This window comes from Thunnus thynnus, chromosome 6, assembly GCF_963924715.1.
Source record: "Thunnus thynnus chromosome 6, fThuThy2.1, whole genome shotgun sequence".
Classification (NCBI taxonomy): domain Eukaryota; kingdom Metazoa; phylum Chordata; class Actinopteri; order Scombriformes; family Scombridae; genus Thunnus; species Thunnus thynnus.
Window position 1 is genome coordinate 28,235,591 of NC_089522.1, and position 23,775 is coordinate 28,259,365.

General features: G+C 39.2%; 2 protein-coding genes across 18 annotated transcripts; both read left to right on the top strand.

Moving 5' to 3' along the window:
- Positions 1-1,525: 1,525 nt before the first annotated feature.
- On the top strand, positions 1,526-9,583 carry bcas1 (brain enriched myelin associated protein 1). Of its 12 annotated transcripts, XM_067593183.1 has the most exons (13): positions 1,528-1,860; positions 2,870-2,929; positions 3,356-3,391; positions 3,715-3,930; positions 4,072-4,152; positions 5,254-5,316; positions 5,587-5,628; positions 5,775-5,840; positions 6,165-6,203; positions 7,009-7,131; positions 7,245-7,325; positions 7,685-7,903; positions 8,406-9,583. In XM_067593183.1, exons 1-13 carry the CDS (start codon positions 1,840-1,842, stop codon positions 8,484-8,486), a joined length of 1,128 nt encoding a protein of 375 aa, XP_067449284.1. In that variant the 5' UTR covers positions 1,528-1,839; the 3' UTR covers positions 8,487-9,583. The 12 variants fall into 12 exon arrangements, with proteins under 12 accessions (XP_067449292.1, XP_067449284.1, XP_067449286.1 ...); XM_067593185.1 differs by lacking the exon at positions 6,165-6,203; XM_067593190.1 differs by lacking the exon at positions 7,245-7,325 and having other exon boundaries at positions 1,529-1,860.
- Positions 9,584-15,045: 5,462 nt separating this feature from the next.
- On the top strand, positions 15,046-22,910 carry znf217 (zinc finger protein 217). Of its 6 annotated transcripts, none has more exons than XM_067593195.1 (6): positions 15,046-15,196; positions 17,793-19,172; positions 19,369-19,476; positions 19,629-21,026; positions 21,136-21,260; positions 21,435-22,910. In XM_067593195.1, exons 1-5 carry the CDS (start codon positions 15,124-15,126, stop codon positions 21,246-21,248), a joined length of 3,072 nt encoding a protein of 1,023 aa, XP_067449296.1. In that variant the 5' UTR covers positions 15,046-15,123; the 3' UTR covers positions 21,249-21,260; positions 21,435-22,910. The 6 variants fall into 6 exon arrangements, with proteins under 6 accessions (XP_067449296.1, XP_067449300.1, XP_067449299.1 ...); XM_067593199.1 differs by lacking the exon at positions 15,046-15,196 and adding an exon at positions 15,207-15,335; XM_067593198.1 differs by lacking the exon at positions 15,046-15,196 and adding an exon at positions 15,559-15,783.
- The last annotated feature ends 865 nt before the right edge of the window (positions 22,911-23,775 follow it).

The window sequence follows — 23,775 nt, forward strand, 5'->3', positions numbered from 1 at the left end:
GCCACAAAGTGTTAACAAAGATACCGCTGTCCAAGAAACATCTACTGAAGGAGAAATTACCATTTTGGCAGAACTTGTGGAAGAAAGTGACGTGGCAGAAGAAAAAACTGAAGTATCTGATGAGGAGCCACCAACAGAAGTCACAGAAGAGCCTGTGGAAGAGATAATTATCCCACCCAAAGATGAGATTGTTGCTGAAGAGATGAAGGAAGAAGCTATACAAGCTTTATCAAATGAATTTGAAGCAGTGCCACAAAGTGTTAACAAAGATACCCCTGTCCAAGAAACATCTACTGAAGGAGAAATTGCCATTTCAGAGGAACCTATGGAAGAAAGTGACGTGGCAGAAGAAAAAACTGAAGATGAGCCACTGACAGAAGCCACAGAGGAGCCTGAAGAACCCAGAGAAGAGAATGTCGCCGCAGCTGAAGTGCTGTTAGAAGATGCTGATGAAGAGAGAGTTACTCCATCTGTGGTTGCTCTGGAAATCTTGGAATCTAGTCCTGTCATTTCTGAAGAGGCTCTGGAGGAGAGTGTGAGCTCTCTCGAGCAACAACCAAAAGGTGGCGTGCGAGTTGTAATCCTCAAGACAACTGAAGACTTTACAGAAGAGATAATACATGAAACAGATCATTCTAGAGATGTTTCAGCTGTAGTTGCGGATAACACTGAAGATTCTCAAGTTGCTGCTTTAGATGAGTCTGTGGCAGCATGTATTGAGGCCATTGTAGAGAAAATAATTACAGAGGATGTTGTTGAAGCCAAACGCAACCCTGTGACCTCAGAGGATGTAGCACCAGAGATCGTCACAGATGCTGAACAGAAGGCAGAGGATGAATCAAGTGTGAACACAACAGTCCCAAGTCCAAACCATTGGGAGAACATGGAAGCTGTACTTGTTAAGTTGCAGTTAGCATGTGCATCGGTTGTTGAAGAGTCAGCATATAAGCTAAGTGGTGTAGTGATATCTTCACAGGGATATAGTATTTATGTTACCATCCATGTGGCTCCAAAGATGGAGCAGCAGTGAAATGTTACAGTTTTTGTTATGAAAAATATTGGTCTACCTCACGTGTCATGTGTTTAATGGTTTGTGATTGCAACTGGATTGTAAAATGATTTCTGTTTTGTAATAAAGCCGAGAGCCTGTTTTGTATATATCATCATCACAAAGCTCACATTTTCAAGTGCTGAAACATTTTCCAATAAAATAAAAAACGAAAACACTGAATTTACAGATTACATTTCTTCTTTATTCATGACTTTGAAAAAATGAAATAGTTGTGACTTAATATAACGTCAAAAAGGAATATATACAAAACAATAAATGAATATTCACCCCGAAGCAAACTCTGAATAGATTCACCAAAATAAACTCAAAATCAAGGTTAGTCAGTTGAGTATTTTAAAGATATTCACCATCTGGACACAGCAAGGTATTTGAGTTTTCCTGACATTTCTCAGGGCATAACTCTCAGACATTGTTGAATATCAATGAGTGAGGGGTGGGACACACACATTAATAAAAGGGTGATTGTTGACAATGCCCCGAGTAGGCTGAGGCATGGTTGGAATTGCGCTCCCATCTCAATGCTGCGATTAAGACACTCACTGCTTGCATATCAGCTCCACCGCTCTAACCTAATTCTCAAAGACTAATTCTTTTGTGATGGTGTATAGGAGGCAGAAAACCTAAAGCAAGAATCAGAATCATTAAAGGAGCCAGAAAGTGCGACTCTAGACCCCAGTCCAGAGGAAGAAAAAGCTCCTGAGACTGACGACGGAAACAGTCAGCCTGTGGAAAAGCAAGAGGAGAGTAAACCAGAAGAGAATCCAGTTATGAACTTCTTCAAAACACTAGTAAGTGACACATTTTGAGTAAATGAAATTAAGAGTGGTTTATTTCTTATTGCTTCTCTTGTAAAATTAGAGTGTCATTGCTGCTTGGAAAAATTTAATTAGAGAATTGCTATAATCAAAAGTAAAAATAAATCCGCTCTTGTTATCTCCAACTATTACTGAAGGCAAACAGCTGCTCAAACAACAAACAGCTGAATGGAGTTAATGCGTGTGCTAATTATTGTTTAAAGCCTCACTGAGGCCAAGATGTTTGGTAATTTGCCTGATAAAGTGGAGATCAGGGATAATTAATTAGACTTCAGCAGTGGAGATGTGTATAAATGTGAGTGGTCTGTTTGTGATTCCTCTTATTCTGTGTGGAGGCATGCAAAAAGATGAGATTGTCAAAAGGGGGTTTAATGGCAGTAAAGGAGTCCATAACAAATTCTGCTGTGATGACAGTGCTTAATGCAAAACCTTCAACAAGAAGCTATTGTATTTCCTCTTCATCATGCTGTCTTTTGGACTCATGCCGTTTTAAAGAGTTACCATTGCCCTAGCCCCATGCTAATCAAGTCTTTGAACATGCGGGAATGTGGTGGCCTATTGTTCAACCCATCGTGTGAGCTCACAAGGGAGGCCTGTGCAGTTGGAAGTTGAGATTTGTGAAGATAGAGCGAGGGCAGGCCTACGCCATCTCCGGAGCACAATAGCTGTCACAATGACAGCGCATGTACTGTATGTGCTCTGTCAGGCACCTCAGTGTGGACTCTGTTTGCCTCAGTTAACTTATCATAAAGGCCTATGTTTGCATTCATGAAAGGCGTCTGTTTCATCTAAATAATTATTTTTCTGTTCCTGTTACATCAACTATATCCTCTGATTTTGAACGCTTTATACCGCAGCTTTACTGCCAGCTACATGAAATAACATAATGCTCCATGCCTATACATTTAACATCTGAGGGTTAGGCATTTTGTCTTTACTTAATCAATTAAGAAAAGTTAATTTTCCTTCCCTTGTTACACAGGTGACTCCCACTAAAACAACCAAAAAGGAAACAGCTACTCCCGATGCCACAAAAGATCAGGTGAACATATGTTCGTGAAGCATTACATCACATATAAAAAATGTTAAATACATAACTCATGCCAGTACCTCCAATGTATTTAATTTGAATGGTTGATACTTGATATTCTCTCTATTGTATGAGGCTCATATTTATTTTTAAACCTCTATAAGTGAATTCAGTAATGATAGAGATTGACCATCGAACAAAGGCTTGGGGTTTGGGTTTGGAGATAGTTTTAGCAGGTTGTTGTAACTTTCAGTTCTGTTTCTTGCTTGAATAGATGGTATTCTTGATTCCATAACAATTAATTTTATTTCTAATGGACCAAAACATCAAAGCATACATACTATATGACATATACACAAGCTTTTTGCTTGTCTTTGTTTGCTTCACTTTAACTTCATCTTTCTAACTGCTACCTTTTTTTTTGTTGTTGCCAAATAGTCCGAGAAGGAGAACCAGCCAGCACCAACCACCACTGTGAGCCTATAATGTGTTTTAATTTGTATAACAGAACTTGCAATGCGCTAGAAAGGCACATACTGTACATGGTTGGGTTCTGTTAATTTCCAGAAATAACATTAATCAATCTAACTTTAGTTGTTAATGCTACATTTCCTTGTTTCCTTTGCCTTGTTGCAATTATATGAAAACTTGAAGTTGCTGAATGATGACTACATTGTATTTTTTTACCTAAAATTGCCATTGTATATCCTAAAATTTACTGGATGCACAAAGGTAACTGTGTGGACGGATTACAATATTTTCCAAATCATCATTCTAACTCTCTGCCTCTTGAATAGGTTGCGCAAGTGTCTGAACCACCTGCAGCAGCCAAAGGAATGTCTATCCCACCACCACCTCCTCCAGAGCCACCAAAAATGGAAGTCAAGGGAGAACCGGCTGCCAAACCTGTAAAACCCACACCACAAGAAGAGCCAAAAGCTGCTGCAAAGGAACCCGAGTCCTCAAAAGGAAAATCAGCCAAAGATACTCTGAGCAAATTCTTCCGCCCAAAGGTAAAAAAACAGCCATAATTGCAGATTGCAAGATGAAATCGCTATTTTACTGGATCATTACTCTATGGACTTTCAGTAAGCGTGTGTGTCAGTGTATCAGATTTATAACGTAGTGTGAAACATACTGTATGTGAATTTGAGGTACTGCTAGGTTTCAAGGCAACCAAAGAAAAGGGTGCTTCGGCAAGTGGAGCCAATGCCTCGGCTAAGACCGCAGCAGTGGTACAGTAGATTATCATATTCTCAAACTGACCATGGCTCATCCTCGTACTAACTGAACAAGAGCTGGTTTGTCTGGAGGTGGCAGAAACTGAAGCATTTGCTGTTTCCCAGTTGGAACCAGCAGCCGTTGCATACAGTAGTGTTTGCCCTGTTTTGAAACTCATGCAGGAGAATTACCAAGGTTTTTGTAGTTCCTCAATTAGACGAGGCATAATAGTGTGACTTAAGTCAAAAGGCTTCACTGAAAAGAAAACCTTAAATCTGCATTACTGTTTCTACCACAGTCCATATTTTCATGATATATCACCGAAATGGCATTAGTGCTTACTTTAAGTTGAAAAATTTGTCTGACATTTTGGGAAATATGCTTTTTTTCGCTTATGTATTTAGATGAGAAGATCAATATTACTCTCAAGGTTGTGCACTATGTATGGAGTTGATTAGCTGAGTTTAGCTTAGATTAGCATAAAGAATGGAAGCAGGGAGAAACAGCTAACCTGGCACTGTCCAAAATTCACACAAAGATCTACAGCTCACTATTTAACATGTGATATCATGTTTGTTTAATCTAGACTGTCTGTTAATTTGTCTTGTCACCACTGTGAGGTTACCAAGCAACCAACGGGCTGCGCCCTACTGCTTGGTGCCAAGATACAGTTACACCGCAATGTAAGACAACTTACATTTCGGTTTGTGTACCAAAGTAAACAAATGAGATACAACCTTTTAATTAGTGAGATTTAAAGGCGCCAGTGGGCATATTTGTGAACTTGGGAGGAGAACCAGGTCAGCTGTTTTCCACCTGCTCCCAGTCTTTATGCTAAGCTAAGCTAATTGTCTCCTAGCTCTTGCTTCATACTGTACGCACATACTTGAGGGTGGTATCAATCCTCTCATCTAACACTTGACAAGAAAATTAATAAGCGGTTCCCAAAATGTCAAACTGTTGCTTTAACCGGTTCATATTAGTCTGTATCGCTGCCATGATAACATATTAATCATTTCATAATAAAAGCTTTTCATGTGTGTTTTTTTTTAGGACATTTCTTTTCTGTCTTGCTGGCTTTTACTAACAATAAGAATTCCTTCACTGTTCTGCAGACAATCAAGGCGCCACTACAACAAGATGTAGAAGTAGCAGTACAGCAAGTTGTAGAAGTACAGGTAAACCAGAGAGTGTGCTCAATCTTCTCAGTTTTATTCAGGGAATGTTTTATTCATGTATTCTGATGTGAGTGCGAATCTGCATACAAAGGATTTCAGTAGTCATTCAGAAAACCTTTCACCAGCACAGTAGCACAGTAGGCCTTAACTTTGAACTGAGTATATACAAACCTTTCAAGGATCACAGCTGTGTTCATAACAGACATGCATTTTACATGTTCATTATAATTTGCATCAGTGCAGAATAAAAAAAACACTTTCACTCTGTAGGAGACACCAGTGGAGGAGCCAGAGCCAGTTGTAGAAGTCCAGGTAAATCAATGGACAAATCAATCTTAGGGTTTTGGTTTTTTTTAGTGGAGTATACTTCTGATCCTCTGATTATATCACATCACTGTGTACTAATTTGCATAGCTTTTCTTCTTTTTATATGTTCTGACTCATTTGCATTTGCTCAGAGTGAAAATAAGGTTGAACCTCAGGAGACAGCAGAGGAGGTGGCACAGCCAGTTGTAGAGGAGCAGGTAAATCAGCAGGAAGTGCTCAGGAATATTAATTCTTAATTTTCTTCACTCTACAGACACTTCTGACACGATGTTGTACTAAATGTTACAAATATTATGTTGTTCCACTTTCAATCATTTCAGTAAAAACATACAATCAAGTAAAAACAACAACTCTTTTTTATGTTTTGATTAATCAATTCATTCATTTGTTAAAACATTTAATCACATTGCACCCCATCGCGGTATAATTTCCGTCATGACAAAGGAGTCAGCCCATAATTTATTGCATTTCTTACAGCATTTGAATTGATGGGAGAACAAATAACTTTTCCTTCCCTGCAGATGGTGGAAGAGGCACCACAGCCAGTGGTAGAAGCTGAGGTAAATTAAAGGAATTCGGCATTTTGTGAAATATTGTATGCTTATTTGCTTGCCTGGCTACTGTAGATGAAAATATTGATACCACTCTCATATGTGTTTGTTATATATGAAGGTACAGCTTAGAGACAGTTAGCTTAGCTTAGCATAAAGAATGGAAATGGGGGGAACAGCTAGCCTGGTTATGTCTAAAGTCTACCAGCACCTCTAAAGCTCACTATTTAGCACATTATATTGTGTAAAACCACATTTTTTTCTTTTTTCTTTGATTTTCTATGTATTAAACAAACAAGATACAACTTGTTAGCTTTAGAGGTGCTGGCAGGCATTTTTTTTTAACCTTTGGATGGAGCCATGCTAGCTGTTTCCATCCGTTTCTAGTCTTTATGCTAAGCTAAGCTAAATGTCACTTGTTGGTTCATATTTAACAGACAAATATTGATGTGGTGTATCGTGTAACTCTTGGCAAGGAAGCGAATATGCACATTTCCCAGAATGCTGATCTACTCATTTCAATAAGGACAATCTCAGAATCATTCATTTTCCTATTCTCTTCTTTTTTACAGAAAATACTATCATTAATTTTTGTGCATGATGCTGGGGGTTCTTTATTCTTAATGGGTCAGGTTCTTGTCTTTAACTGATTTTCCTGCCTTACTTGTTTGCTCTGATCCTGGATACTTTTTCTTTCACTTGCAGGTGGCAGCTCTTGCTCTCACTCTTTCAGCTTCATGATGGTGGGCTTCATGTATTTAATTAGTAAATAACTCATGATATGTATTTTCCTCTCTGCTGTTTTGATAAAAAGAAGGTGGATCCCTCAAAAGCCGGCACTCTGGAGGCGGCTGCGAAGCCAGAACCGCCACCGCCTGTTCAAGAAGAAAAGAAACCAGCCTCAAAACCATCCTTCTTTTCTCTCTTCAAACCTAAAGTAAGCACCTATTCACCTAAGCCTTTATAGACCTTAAAAATATCTGAAAATGTCTGTGTATGAAATGTGGTGGACTTACTAAATAGAGAGTAACAGATTAATGTGAATTTGAGGTACTGTTAGACAACATGACCACAAAAATCCAGGCAGCCTCCACAAGTGGAGTTCGGCTCCTCAGGAAAACTACTGGAGTGGTAAATACAGTAAAACTGCCTAATGAGAATAGATGCATTATTAAACAGAGTAATTTCATTAATTACATCTGGTATGGTTTCACCCTTTATTATTGTCTTTGAAAATCATAACAACACATTTCAGTGCTTCTATGATCATCCCTCATAATGCTGCAATCACTAAGACCGATTAAGACCGGATCCTAACAGCAGATGTACGTCTTAATGTCACTTCGAATTTTACATCTGATGTCATCTCAAATCCATCTAATGAGTGGAGTACATAAGACATTGTTATATAACCACACAGATGCTGTATCCTCAGTTGCTCTAGGACTGGAATAATTGAGCTTTTCATTATGTGCCCTCAACAATTTCAGGCTGCTGAACCCAAGAAGGCGACCCCTGCCCCAGCTGCAGCAGCAGAGGGAGCTCAGACAGTAAAAGCCAAAGAGGAACCAAAAGGAGCGGCCAAGTCATCAGAGGCGGCTGCAGATAACAAACCAGCCTCAGTGGCCTCCCAAGCTGGAGATGATGCAGCCAATGTGCCCAAAAAACTGGAGAAGAGGAACTCCATCCAGCTGTTTTTTAAAGCTCTGGTAAGGAAAACATCATTTTTCCCCAGATGTGGTTGAGATGTGGTGCATTTGAAGTATGTACAGTATACTTATTAATCGAGTTACATATTTTTGGAGGCTTGTTTTGGATGGCCCTGTGTATTTGCAATATGTCTCTAGCTTCATGTCCACTAGATGGCAGCAGCAACTAAAGGTGTGGGCCTTTCTTTACTGAAAATAAGAATTGTGTCCTCTGTGTAGCCTGTGTTCACATGACACACATTCCATGCAGTGTTACAAGCAATGCAGTTTAGTGAAATGATACAAGTGAAAAAAGCATAAAGCTTGTTGAAGAGGTACTTTTGCAAAAAAAAAGAGTTAGACATTGCTTCCCATAACTAGCAAAATGAATAAGGCTTTTATGAGACTCAAACATAAATACATATCAAATGGGTTAGTTCAACTTTAGCATGGATGATATGGCTCTTTAAAGAAAAGAGATAGATACTTTAACAAACAAACACTGTCTCCGTTTAAACCGCAGGGTCAGAAACGTCACTCTACAGATGCCGGCGTCCAGACAGAGCCAGTGGTTGTTGCTCCAGCAGCTGAGAAGGCCAAATGAAAACCAAAACCGACACTGACGTTTTCCTGTACAGACTCCCCCCCTCTCTCTTTCTTTCTTGCTCTCACTCAATATTTATCTCTTTCACTCTCATATCCTTCCTTCAACCCCTATTGAATTACTTTAACTACATTCTTTTTTTGTTTTGTTTTTGTTACTGTTTAGTAGTTACTATATGAAAGGAAAGGTTACTGGAAGGATCAAAGCACGTGAACACTTGTGAGAAAGAGGAACAGTGGTCAGGTAGTTGAACAAGTGCAGGTTTGAAATGGTCTAAGGCCTATTTGATGGCAAGGTTGTTGAGATATATACATATATATATATTTTTAGTCATGCAAATGTCTTGACAAGTATAGCAATGTGAGTGTGAAACTTTTTCTACAGACATTTAATGTGACTTCTCTCTCTCTTGCAACCTAACAAACTGGGCTTATGCAATACACAGTACCACGCTTTGCTTTTAGCAATTAATTTTGTCTGAAACATTTAAAAAAATACATGTGTCATATCGGTTCTATTTTTTTCAGTTCATGCCAGAAAAAATCATGCAGTTGTGGAAACTCAGAGGTTAATATGAAGTGATTTTAAAGTAGGTACTTAAATTTGTATGACACTAAAATTAAAAGCAACAAATAGATCTGTCCTGATAAGAGGAGAATGTTTATATAACACACTGCACTTAAAGATTTTTTTTTTTTTAACTTTATGTAAGCTATATATAGACTAGAGCACATTCGTACATATCAAGTGTTTAACAGTCATATATTGGGCCATATGGGAAATTACAATCTTTACTATTCTGTTCTGTGGGGAGCGGATTGTAAGTATTCATGTTAGACATAACAAATGCATCTGGGATGGCAGATTGGTGTCATTGTGCAAATATGTCATCGTGGTACGTTTTGCAGTAGTCATAAATCACATCCGATTAGCTCTTAATTTAATAGCGGCACTTTGTGTCATGTTGTTTTATGGACGTCTTTTGGTGTATTGTGTCTGACATATGTGCAATTAATATCATGCTTTTGTTTGCCTATATGTACGCGTGTATGTGTGACTATACAGCTATCTTGAAGGCAATAAATATGTTCACCATTTGTCTGTTTTTCATCAGTGTGAATTACAATGATGTGAAGAAACTGAATCAAGAATAACTGGGTGTTAACCACAACAACAAAAATACGCAACTTGTCCAGTTTGGCAACAACTGAATATGACATTCTTTCATCACTGACATTCAAGTTATTTTTATGCATACAGGTTAATGCACTAAACTTGTGAGCTAAGGTGTGTGAGATGAGTCACACTTTGCTATGTTGGGCGTAGAAGTAAACTGTAAGCCTTACTCATCTATGTATTTATTTGTATCACTGACTGACAGGTGACAGTCTGACAGAAACCGTCGCAAAAATAAAAACTGACCGCGCCTCAGGCCGCCATTTGTAACTTTGACAGAGAGATGACTGCCGGACAACACTGCTTGAATACTGATTTACATTTTTAGAGCCCACGAGACACAGCTTAGAGATAAAAGATGTGAAACAAGTTCTAAGGAATTGTATATTTCAGGTAAAGGCGGCCTTCAAATCTTCAACCGTTTATGATGTAATTTCTATGATTGATAGCACAGTGTGATAGCTTTGAAAGGATGTGTTTCAGATAGCGATGTCTGAGACCCACCATTCACCCACCATTAAGTGATGAGTCTTGGCCCCAGAAGGCATAACTCACACTGCTCCTTTGTTGTTGCTGTTGACACACTCTTCTCGCATTACTCTCTGTAATAGGTGTGATCATTTTAAATTGTGCATCAAAGTAATTGCTGTAGCAATGAAGGAGCAAAAGTGAGGTATTGCTTGAACAATGTAAGACATTTGGTTCGATGTATGTCCTTTCCCCCTGAAGACTGATTTAAATTAGGATGTAATCTGATATTTTTTGCCAACAATATTGCTTTTATGTGTTAAGAGTTCATGTTCGTTACCAAACATTAACTAAAGTGGTGATGAAACTAGCAGATGGCACTGGCAGATACAATTTTTTTTTGTTTTTTGTTCGTTTTAATGAGGCAGAAAGCTATGAAATTTTGAAATAACGGTGATATCCTACAAACAAAATGTACTCACACATCATGACAAACATTTAACAACACTATCTTAAAAATGAAGAACTTTGTAAAACCTCACATCAGTTCCTTATGTTTTTACTTCCTCATGCTGTTATTCAGAAATTTGCACAGCCATTTATGCATTTATAGGTGTCCTGGCAGGAATCAGCGCAGACAGAGATAACAGCTGCATGTCCCTACATGCCAGAATTGTGGGCTTTTATTCACAAATGCTTTTTAAAGGGAAGGCATTTCTGTAAAAATTATGAAAACAATCAAATTTCATGAGGGCTGGACAATACAGGCAATAATGAACTGGGTGGCTTACTAAAATGGGAATGGTTATAGGTATGGATTTGACAATGCAAAGACTGTACACTGCACAAGATCTGCTCGACGACCATGTTGCTGCAGTTCATCCCAGGACAATGCATGTGACTGTGTGAATGCACTGAGCTCAGAGGGGGTGGAACAAGGGAACAGTGGGCAGGGAGGCCTGACAGGAGGCCTGCTGTCAGCACTAATGTGCATCACGGCGCTGCTCGCTAGTAACAGGTCTGTTGGGGAAACATTGGGGTGAAACGATTCCAGGAACCAATGAGAAGACACAGTAATCGCTGATTTTGATCTGATAACAAATGAGTGGTGGTGATCTAGCCTCTACGGGACAGTCTCATTCACTTTAGCTAAGGGTGAATCAGCAGGTCCTGCAGGCACAACGTGTGTGTTTGTGTGTTAGGGAGGCATTCTAATGCAGATGTGATTTTGGTTTGGGGTTGGTTTTTTTGTGAGTCTTCTCAGGGGAATGTTACATCCTGCAAGGCATCTTTAGTTTGATACTGGAAATCCCATGAATGGCTACAGCTATTTGAATGTCATTCAAAATTACTGAAACACTCCTGTTGTGTGATATTCAAACATTTGCTTGATATTCAAATTGGTGATGTGATTAAATTTGCATGATGACTGTGTTTTAACCTCAACTGAAAGCTGTATGTTATATGCTGTAAATTATATGATCATTTAAAGAAGAGTTTCAAAATTTTTGAACTCTGTCTTAAAACAATAACACATACAGCATGTACACTCAGTATGATCAGTCCATATTACTTTAAATTTCAGGTTAACCTTTGCAAACTTTATGTGAAACTAAGATGAGGTTCCAGCAGACTGATTTAGTCAAATTAAGTAGATATTTTCTAAAATGACTGTCCTTTTAGCGCAAAAGTCCCTCTTTGTGCTTACACAGAAAGTGTTTCCTTGTTGAGTGGAGGGGTAGTATCTAAAGTGACAGAAAATTTCCACGTGATTTGACTAACTCAGACTGTTGAAGCCTCATACAAACGTCAGATACATTTTTGAATACATTTTTGCATAATACGTGGACTGTGGATATTGTGTACCACCTCTTTCATTGGATGCACATAAGGGAGGCCTCTTTTCATGGCCAGTATGAGCAGCAGGAATGATTACAGTATTCAAAATATGGTTTAATGTTCATTTGGTCTTCTGACTATTGTTACAAGACAGGTTTAAAAAATTATGAACCTTTCCTTTAAGGCAAATTTCCAGTGTGGCTTCTGTTTATATTTTTTTGTACTTTGTTTGGTTCCTGAAAAGTTTGTTGCAAGTAAACAGAAACACAGCAGAGTGCACTGTGGGAAGTTAGGGAGATATAAGTTGGTGAGAATTGTAAAGCGGTGTCTAAAAGATTTTCATGTACTGTTTTTAACGTGCAACAGAAACAGTATGACAAAGATAAATATCAGCCAGAACTGATTTGTAAGGTTAAAAACATTCTTGATAAAAGTGAGTTATCATATTTATGACATGATTGTGAAGATAACAGCCCATAATACTTTAAATTTCAAGTTAATCTCAGACTCAAGGATATTTGGATCTTCAGGATTGGCATGATGAGGTCTATGCTAATAGTAAGTAAATACTTTTAGACAGAGCAAATCTGTCTATATTTAGATGTAGTTGTTTCAAAGAAGAAATATTTACATGTATTTTATTTTTGACAGAAAATGAAGGTAATGAGTAACAAGATGAGACATGTTCGTCCTAGTTTTGATAATGAGAGAAACACATACTGATACTAGAGGATTAATCCGACATCAAACTCAGCCAATCTCACTAATTTGATCAAAACAATAACGGCTTCTCTTCAGTAACTATCTGTATTCACATGTTGGCTCATTTATTTATTTACTTATCATTTTCTTCTTTATTGTATTGTATTTGCTATTACTGGGCAACAAGTGTCCACTTCAAATTCAAACAAACAAATTCTTTGTTTCTTTTGTTTGTAACTATGTCCATATACCTCCTTGAGGAGTCACCATAGAATAAAGAAAAGTCTAAAAGAAAAAAGAAAAAGGTTTAAAAGTCAAAAGACGGCAGTGCACTAACAGCAGAACAAAAAGCCCCCTCTCTTTTTCCTCAATTTCTCCTCAGGAAAGAAGCAAAATATTTCAAACATGCACAGAAGTCAGAAAAAGTTGCACTGAGGAATGCTTGCGCTGACTGATAAAATTTCTTTGAAGATCAACAACACAACAGCCGGTTGCATTGAATAAACATTACAAACAGTCTATGGGTGAGAGAGGAGATTATATATTATCAGTGTCTTTCAGGAGTGACACCAGGATTATGAAAGAAGCCAGGCTGTGAATCCGGAGGAGAACAATGCAGTCAGCTGCTCCTGACACGTCAAGACAAAAACAAGCCACCACAGTCTTTCCCCATCCGTTGATCCAATTCTTATCAGGGTGTCTGTCTACTGAATACATAATTATTCATTCAAACATTCGGTTTTTCAAAGATCTTGCTTTATCTTTAATTAGAATTCACTGCTTTGGGTTTAGTGCTGAATGTATACATGTGTGTGTTTTTTTTATTATTTGTAAATGGAGACAATTCATTTGGAGGATTTTAGGAGAGGAATTACATTAGCATAAAGTCAAACAATAGGACAAAGTTAATTAAATCATTTAAAAGAAGTAAACAATGTTTACCCACTTGTTGCTGTCATTACCACTACAGAGGATGCATGCTAATTAAATAACTGCAATAGAAACTGATTAAAGAAATATTTGTCTAGTTACACAAAAAAAATCTAACATCACCTCCAGAGAGTGGGCTTCTCATGGTACATCATCTCTGGGTTATTGCATGATCCTGAGGCATCATACTGCTGTTCCAGATTGATAGCCTTTCACAGAGCCTTTGTGGCCACAGAACAATAGGAAATGAGCGGGAGGCCTCGATGTGTCACATGTGGTGCCTTTGATTAACATACTAGACTTGTTTGTGTAACAGGATCTCGGGGTGAGGCAAGAATACCAAAAAGTGAATCAAAGTATTGCAGGGGGTATATAAAATGTTTTCATTTAGTGCAGCACTTGTAAGTGATTGAGGTCTTACTAATGCAAAACAGGATCTCTTGTCTTGTATTGCAGGCGCTCAGAGACAGGCACGTGGCCTATTTTAAAACTACGGCCCGACCAATAGTTTGAGATTTGATAAGATAAGATAAACATTGTTCTTTAGTATGTGTAAAATACTTGCTCCTGTCTTAGCTTATGTCTAATATGTGAGAGGCTTATGATCTCTTTATTGGTGTCTGGCATGCACACAATAATCACATTCACTGCTGTAGCGAAGCATTTTGATGAAGTCTGCTTGCCAAACCTGCAGATCTACTTGCTATTTTATTACAACCCTGTGTTACTCAGAGCTGTTTGGTGACAACAATGACTCAAAACGGCTTTCAATATATAGATAAAACAGTGTGATAACCTATAAAAGAGGGTGTGGGGATAAGGCAACAAGCCAGCCCATAGTGAAAGATGTTTTTTTGCAACTGGAGTCTTCCAGTCTTTGTTCACTGTTCTTTAACTGGGAGTGGTTACTGATAAAGTTTTTTTTTTTCTTTCAGACATTGCTGGCATTCAGGGGGGAGACTGGGTGAGTCTCAATAATGATGAGTGTACACTGGAGTCTACTGAATATCTTCATTGATTGTATGATGCATGGCTTTAAGCTAACTATCAATGCCTGGTGTCTCTTTGGGAGGCTGTAAGGGTGGAGGTGGGGCTCTTTTGTTTCTAACCACACATTAGCCACTGTGCTGATGATCTTTATCTCACAAAGATCAGAAGTACTTTTATGGGGTCTTTTGTATCTTTACAGCGTCCATATCATAATTTAGTATTATCAATAGCATTTTTATTATAGACATTTCCTTTAAAATAAGCTATACAAAGCCCTCTCCCCCCCTCTGAAAGATCAAACAAATAAATTCACATTTGACATTATCATTACATGGCTTCATCAGTTGACATGAGGATCTATTTAGATATGAAAATGGGCTGCTGTGCGTATTGTTTTACGTTTTTTTATATCGTGAAATAGGAAGAACCTGAAATTTCTCATGACTCAACCAACCTGCTTCTGCAAAAACCCTCATGTAACAGTGAAAAAGTTTGAGGCACCCCTCCCCCACCTCCACATGGTAGCTGATGCATGACGTGCGAGCGTGAAAGAAGAAGAAGAAGAAAAAGAAGGAGAAGAAGAAGAAGCAGGGCAACACTTTTAGGTAGGTCCAGAGCAGTATTCCAAATCAAACGGTGTTGTTATGTAGCCGTGTGGCTTTAAAATCAGCACATAAAGTCACTCTGTGGCAGCTTACACACATTAAAGAAGCTTTAGACGCGTTATCAACAAGCCTACTCAAGGTCAGTAAACTGAACAGCCAAAAAATATAAAACTCAACTATATGACCATGGTAACCTGGGCAATTAACAATACAAATCGGGTCCACATGATGGTGATATTTGATTAAATTAACCATACCTGCTCAAGCAACTGGTAACAACTAGGAGATAGCAAGATGCTTTATAAATATATTAGATATAAATAGACGCATCGCACGTTTTTTTTTTTTTTTTTATTGACATACGAGTTCAGTCAGATTATGTGGACTAATCCTTTTCTGTTACTCGTGACCACGTGACTGCCCTATGGGTTTTTTGGGGGCTGTCGTGCACGCGCTTCCATCTTCCCCTTGAGAATCGTTGAGGGAGGGGGGGGGGGCGCGCGCGCACCCTCAGAGCTCAACAGCTGCACAGTGAGGACTCGCCAAGTAGAACAAATATGATGATTCACATTCAAACAATTGAATAGGTGAGCTGTCCGCCAGCAGCCGACGCGTTGTGTGCGTGCGTGCCTGTGAGTGTGTGTGTATGTGTGTGAGTGAGTGAGGAAAATGAAGAAGCAACTCAACACACAAGTAGCCTCGCTCACTTGAACTCACTCGCTCGCAGTGTCAGTATCATTATTAATCCGGAAATTCACAGTTGGTAGGTATTGTTGGTGAGTTTCTACAGTTTGGTCGAAGTCAGAGACAACAGAAAAGTGTTAAGTTTGCTAACGTTAGTGTCGTTAGAATGACCCTGCGTGGAGTTCACGGCTTAACTTAACCATAACTTGGCGACGGTAGCTTATCGTTAAGTTACTTATCTGGGGGTTCAGTTTTGTAACTGGCGTTAAAACAAAACAATAAGCAACAACGTAAGTACACACGGTGTGGTTAATGTTGGTTTGTACCAATCTGTTGCCATTAAAAATGATCGTAGTCGGAAGTTGTTTGCAGTTGAGTTAGCTAAATTAAGCTTTTTTTTAATGATTTGGAGCGTTCCCAATCACAGTTAACGCCAACATCAATAACGTTAACATGATCGATATTGATTTGTTTCGTTTTAAAAAGAAAAAAAAGCAGCTAATTGTTCCCGATCCACTTATTAAGCATATATAGAAATGTAATAGCCATTTCGTTAAATAGATTTTCGACTTTGGTGAAGTTATATCTGTTAACTGATAACGTTGTTCATCCCCTCGCGAGTAACTTAACGTTAATGATCTTAACGAGTGCTTGAATAACAAGGTGGCTAACGTTAACGCTGCCTCACACAAAGCATGTGTGTGGTTTTAAAAAAAAAAAATCACTCTGAGTCATTAAAGACAGTTGCCTTTGCTCACCTGGATTCAGTCAAAAGTACATTCAGGCTAATTAATTATAGCAAGGCAGACAATAAATAGCTAATTGGATACCAACATCATGAAGTTGTGTTCAAAACACAAAGTTACATAATTGAGGAGAATATAAACTTGCAGTTGGGATATCTCCATGTCAACTACATTGCTTGGTTGTAACACTTTATTGATGATTTGATGTTAATTAATTAATATATTAGGGTAAATTTAAATATAACATAGTGATGTAGTGGGCTGGTATGTTTCACTGTTGTCCCCATGTTCACCTGCATTAGCCTTGCAGTCTTAAGCATTTGAACTTGCTGGTCCAGTTACTCCACTCTTGAGCTTCAAACTAGGCGTGTGATTTGAAATTCTTCAACTTTCTATTATTTATGTAAGCGGTTCTTTTATAAATGCTGAAAGTGTTACTTTGATAAAAATACTAAAGATTACCAGTGTACATGTGGAGAACACCATTTAAAGGCTGGACTAGTATGACATTAAAAACTATAGGTTTGATTTTTTTTTTTCTTTCAGGTGTCTGGATGTGTTCAATCTTGTTTAATGGCAATCAAACTAAGTCCACAGATAACACGTTTCAACTTTTGATGCGATGAGGAATCAAGATAGTAATAAAATGAAAAGCTAGTTTGTTTGTGCCCAGAAAAAATATTACATTGATGGTATTTGAATACTGTTTTTATTCAACTGCGGTGTATTGTCTTAACATTTAATAGTGACTATTGTCATTTACTCATAATTTAAAACAAAGTAGTCTACAAAGGAATCTAATGTTCAAATGTGAAGTGAAATGACATAATGAATGTATATGTCAATATATGTCTGATTTTTAAGCATGTCAAAGTTATGTAGTTAATAGCTCACAAACTCAGTGGAGTTATATATACTAGGAATGCTAAAAAAAAAAAAAAGTTTATGAGCAAAAAAGACATAGTTTTACATGTTTTACCAGTGGCCTCAACATTAAGGAAATGAGTTGTCTGTGCAGTTGATTGCAAAAAAGATACATTTCCTGTTTCAGTGTACGGGAAGACATTTCTCTTTGTGTGGTGAATTTTATCTTGGTTTTGGTAATAGCTACCTGATTCACTTTTGATAGTAAGAAAAGCCTAAAGAACTCTTCCCATTGTTTCCAGGTCCCCCAGTAATCTGGACAGTGAGAGCAGCAGTGTTGCTCCACCCCCAGAGGACAATGCCGACTCACTCATTGCTGCCGTTTGTGGAGAGCCCAGATGGACTTGCCCAAGACAGTTTGATTAGTAACAGTGCAAGTATCCCAGGGCCTGGCTCTAGTATGACACCTCACACCACTTACCCAGAAAAAGCCGTGTTGCAATCTGGAGGGAGTGTACCGCTATCTTGTATGTTCTGTGATCAGACTTTCACTCATCAGGAGGAGCTGGGACCCCACGTATTAGCACAGCACCCCACCACTTTCTTTGAACCAGCCGTGCTTCGAGTTGAAGCAGAATTTAGGATCCCAGGAGAGAGACCCCGACCCAAACCGAGTAACCTCCCCAATGAAAAAGAGGAGGTTCACAGCTGTATCGTGTGTGGTCAGGTATCACAAGATGCCAGTGAGCTGGAGACCCACATGAGGAAGCACAAGGACTACTTTACTTACTGCTGTAATGTCTGTGGACGGCGGTTTAGAGAGCCATGGTTTCTCAAGAACCACATGAAAATGCATGTAAAACCAGGAGCAAAGAGCAAGGCCCAGCAAGACCTGGAGACCCCGGTCACAGTCAACGGCATCGCCCAAGACCCTGTGTCAGAGCCTGTAGTCACTGCTTACAAAATGTGCATGGTTTGTGGGTTTTTCTTCCCTGACCATGACAGTTTGGCAGAACATAGCAAAGTACATAATCGAGAGGTGGAGCCTGGCAAAGATAAAGACATGGAGAACATGGATGGCACTACTGAATCTCTTGCCAAAGAGACATTTCTACACAGTCTCAATCTTATGCCTTGCCCTACAGGAAATGGTGTGCAACCAGTAAGATCATCAAAATGGATTCCACAGCTAGATCCTTTCAATACATATCAGGCTTGGCAACTTGCTACAAAGGGCAAGATAGCAGTTGGTCCTAATAATACTAAAGATATCGGCCAGGAAGCCAGCACAGACAACGAAGACTGCGGTTCTGATAAGGAGGAGTTGAATAATATTTGGTCCGAAGGCCAAAGAGACAAAGCTATGAAAGAGGTTCTTGGGAGAGAGCTCAGGTCTCAGCAACAGACTGTAGCAGACAACCCAGAGCCACAGCGGAGGTCTCTAATGCAAAAAAATAAGGACAAAGAAAGGCCAACCACTTGTGAGGATTGTCAGAGAACGTTCAGGACCTACCACCAGTTAGTTCTCCACTCCAGGGTGCACAAGCGTGAGAGAGGTGGCGAAGAAAGCCCAACTTCGTCTGTTGAAGGGAAGTTGTCAAGAGCAGGTTCACTGGATCATGCAGAGGAAGGCTCGGAGGAGGGCTTTGAGGAAGCAGCAATGACAGAAAACCTGGGTTCAGGTAAATTTGGGGCATTACATGCTCATGCTTCACTCATACTGCCTCTATTGTTGTTGAGGAATTGTTTCACACAAAGCACTCTGTTGGCAAGTACTCCCTCTGCTGTTGGGAGTGGTGACTACACGTGTATTTTGTGATTCGGTTCTGTTCCTTTTTATTTATTTTATTAAACATTTGTTTGTGTCTGTTTTTAAAGGTGAAGATGGTTTTGATCGATCAAAGGTCAGATCAAAAGAATGCAACTACTGTGGCAAATCATTTCGATCCAGCTATTATCTCACAGTTCATCTGAGGACTCACACAGGTATGTTCAACGCATTTTGCTTGGATGATTTATTTATAACTCTGACACTTTGTGAATGAAGAGAAATTAATTATGTACAGTTGGTCTTATTCTTTGACTGATATTTTAAACTATGCTTATTCTCAAGACTCACTGTTTGTATGTATTTTCAGGTGAAAAACCATTCAAGTGTGCTTACTGCAGCTATGCTGCAGCCCAGAAGACTTCACTGAAATATCACCTGGATCGGCGTCACAAGGACAAACCTTTCATGGAGATCCCCAGCAGACCTGTGCCTTTAATGCCCTCTCCGAATGATGGAAAACATGGAAACGACAATGAAAATCCTGCCCCAAATAGAACCAAACTCTGGGTTCCTGCAGTCAGATCATGCACCGATGAAACACCGGGGGACAGATTTGATGGCGTAGGTAGCAAGCTCGGCAAACCACTCGTCCAGATGAATGCTGAGTATGAGAAATTAATTGCTAAGCCTGCTTACTCCCCGATTGATGATGTGCTCATAAAGTGCCCCGTACCTGTTAACCTGAAGATGGAACGGGAGGAGATAAAAGACGAGAACTCTGAGGCCCCATTAAATCTGTCCTTAAAAGTGTCTCTCTCCATCCCCGCCAGTGCAGAACCCAGAAGCGCATTAATCCCAATTGCCTGTTCGTTTTGTGCATATAAAACCATCTACCCAGAGGTCCTGATTATGCACAAAAAGCTGAATCATAAAGACAAGTCAGACAGTACAAAAAAGAATGGATTTGGAGGCAGTTCAAAACAAAAGCGTTTCACAGGCTGCCCCCCCGCACTTGAAGGGAAAGATGTCACCCCACTTCCGATGATTGACAGGCGCCACCCACGTCGAACCAAGTCCCCGACCCCTCAACCCGCAAAACCACAAGAAAAGACACCTGTTAACCCACCGAGCGGTCCTAAGCTGTCCCCTATCCAAGCACCCCTACATGACGTCCAGGAGACCCAGCGATATAGACAGAACATTGATTCACATGCCAGTCAGGAATCCTCCAGGTATACGGAGCTCATGAGGAAATCCAACACAGGCAGCAGCACCAGCAAGTATGTAATGGACAGACCAGCTCCCCCAGACAGAGCGGGAATTGGTGAGAGGAGTTACCCAGCGAGAAGTGGTGTCATTTGGCACTCAGATGCTGCCAGGCTGTGCTTGTCAAGCCAATTCGGGAGTCTCCCCCAGATTGATTTCGGCGAACCTTCCAGTAAGAGATTAAAGTACTCGCTAGCTACAGGCAGAGAAGCTGACAGTGGTGAGAAGCCCGGCTTCAGAGGACCAGCGGGGGACGGATCCAACAGGCTGCTCATCTCAGGGAGAAGCGTGAAAACCACATCGCAAGGGTCGTGTCCATCCACGGCGTCCGAGGCTTTGGGTTCCGTGAAGAGTACATCTACAGCTATCGGAGGGGTTTTGGACACTGACTGGAGCATGATGAACCTTCTGCGCTCCTACACACCCAATGACCTGGCGTCTCTCTACCACAGCACACCACCTAACCCCAGTCATGGAGGACTGGCCAACCCAAGAGCAGGTACGTATTAGGCTAGCTGGTTCAGGGAAGGTGCATACAGGCTACTTTATATCGAAATATTCTAGCTTTTTTTTAATTTAGATTTAACATAAAAGGATTTTTTTCTCAGGGGGCAGAACTGTGCTGTACCAACACTTACCCACTCTGCCCACCCTGCAGAGGAGAGACCCCTCAGGCTCATTCCCTAATCAACGCTATGGGACCACTGATAAAACTACCTAAAGTGGCACCGAGGTAAAAACTTGAAAAACATTTAAAAGTACATACAGTAGGACTTCCTCTTTTTTTTTTTTTGATTTTCAAACCTTACCACAGATCTTTGAAAAGTTTTACCCGGTGATATAAATGAATTAAGTTCATATTTGAAAATATATGAAGTTTTATTTTTTATTTTTTTCCTCTCTCTAGATTTGAACTGTGCTGCTACCTTATTTCGGAGAACTTCTTGGAAAATTTGTTTAATGTACAGTTTCAATAAGAGAGATGGTTTGTGTTGTAAAAGTTTCTCAGTTCCTCTAATTTAATTTTTTTTTCCAGTAGAAGAAAAAGTGTATTGCATACACATTTCAGGGCTCAGGCCTTCAGTGTACATTCTACTTTTTTTTTTTTTGAATGAAAAGGCGCAGATCATCTCTCTTAGAAAATATTATCCCACTGGTGTGCACTGATATTTTTTTTGTCCACTCAGAACTTTCTGCTTAATCCATATTTGACCCACACTAATGTTCAGATCCTGTAAGTGTCTATGACATAACAGTGTATGTGGTAAGTGAGCTTGCGGTAGATAAGAACTGTATTAAGGAAAGACACAAGGAACATGATTCGTGTGAAGAATTGCTGCTCTGTTAATTTACTGTTAATGTGCAGGCAGTAATTAGCACTACCCTATTATTTTTTTTTTCCATTTCCAAAGCACTGAAGGGTGGGGGATTTTCTGTCAAATAACTTGATGGCTTTGGCCCGGTGGTTTACTAACAGGCCACAGCAATAAGTCCTTTTCTGTATGTTGAAGTGGTCTACCTCATGTTGTGCTTTAGACACTGTTATTTTTTTTGTAAAGCTGCTGTAGCCATCATGTTAGCTGAGCCTGTATTCCTAGTTCTCTATCGACTAGAGGGACAGATGTTTTGAGTTGGAGTAGTATAACTAGGTGGGCATGTGTTTGTCAGGCACCACATAAAATACAAGCTCATCTGGTGACACAGAACAACTACAGCTGAGGCCGTATCAACTTATGGCACATGATTAACTAACACAATTTTGGATTGTGGATTTCTTTGATATGCACAGTATTTACAAGCCCAGTTTTAAACACACAACAGATTTTGTGTTTGTCCTTTTTTTTTTTGAAGTGGTAATGGCTATCATCTGCTTTAGCGGTTCATCAAATCCATAAGCTGTAAAAAAAAGTACCAACTGTCATGGAGTTTCTGTTTGTGTTAAATAGTCACGCTGTGTTATTCTACTGCGCATCTAGTTACCGTTCAGGAGTTTGCTTTTACTATGCAGAGTCTTGCAAGTGTTAATTTGTGGCAAAAGTGGCAAAAGTTAGTCCCAGCTGGTCATAAAGTGGCCTTTTTAGATGTATAACTGTTTGGAGGAGAAAAAAAAAACAAAAAAACAAAAGCAGCTGTTTATTTAATTGCTCAATTAATTGTACACTGTGAATAAAAAGTCTCAGGTTAACTCCTATTTACAAGCTATTTAGTCTTTTGTGTGATTTAGTTTTTTTGCCACTTTGAAAGGCTTGGGTTAAGTTATTTGTTTTGTTTTGTTTGTTTTGTTTGGTTTGGTTATTCACATTGCATGTACACTTATGTAAAAATGGAAATATTGTTTCAGATTTGTATGACACATTTCAGTAATAAAGTGAGAGGCGAAAGAGCTTGGTGTGGCGTTTGTTGTTAATTGATGGATACTGACCACCTGCAACCTTCATGGTTTCTTCTATTGAGTGGCACAGAAAACAGATACAGCTGCAGTTTGAGGGCCTTTCCTGCATTCAGTGAGGAAGAAACTGTCCTTTTTAAACTGGACATCTGCCAGGCTCAAGACACACATACCTGTAGCTGAAATACTCTTTTGTATTCTCTTCCAACACAGTGTTGTATCATACCTCCTGCAAAGCTAATATACCTTGACACACTGTACCAATTTCACTTCTCTAGACTGTAACATGCTTGATAATGCAGTTACATGATTACTATGTCAAAGTAATACTTTGGTATCTTTAGTCCTCAACGAGAAATAATTTAGGCCACACATATCAGCCTCATACTTCAATTATAACATGAACAAAAGAAGAAAATAACTTGTGTGTAGTTTTACATCCCTTTCTCCATCAACAACACAGATTGACCACTAGAGGGCAGTATTTACTAAATCAAGATTAAAGCCTTATCAGATTCTGGTTTCAAAGCCTTGCATGTTCAGTCTGAATAGCAGACCTGCTATATGTAGTGATTAAACTACACTGTGGCAAGGCTGAAACTGGAATTACAGGATTATAAAGGATAAACCATAGTTTTTTTGTTTTGTTTTTCTTAGCCCTGATACTGAATATACCTTAAAATATGCACGTTTGTCTTCATTTTAAAAGATACATCTTGCACAGGACCAAAAAAAAATGTTGCTGCATGTCTCTCTCTTTTGTTTTAACTTACAGTATGTTGCACTTGTGGCCACACCCACTAATTGATGATGTCACACAGGTGTTGCTTATCAGCTGTCAAAGGCAGCACACCTGCTT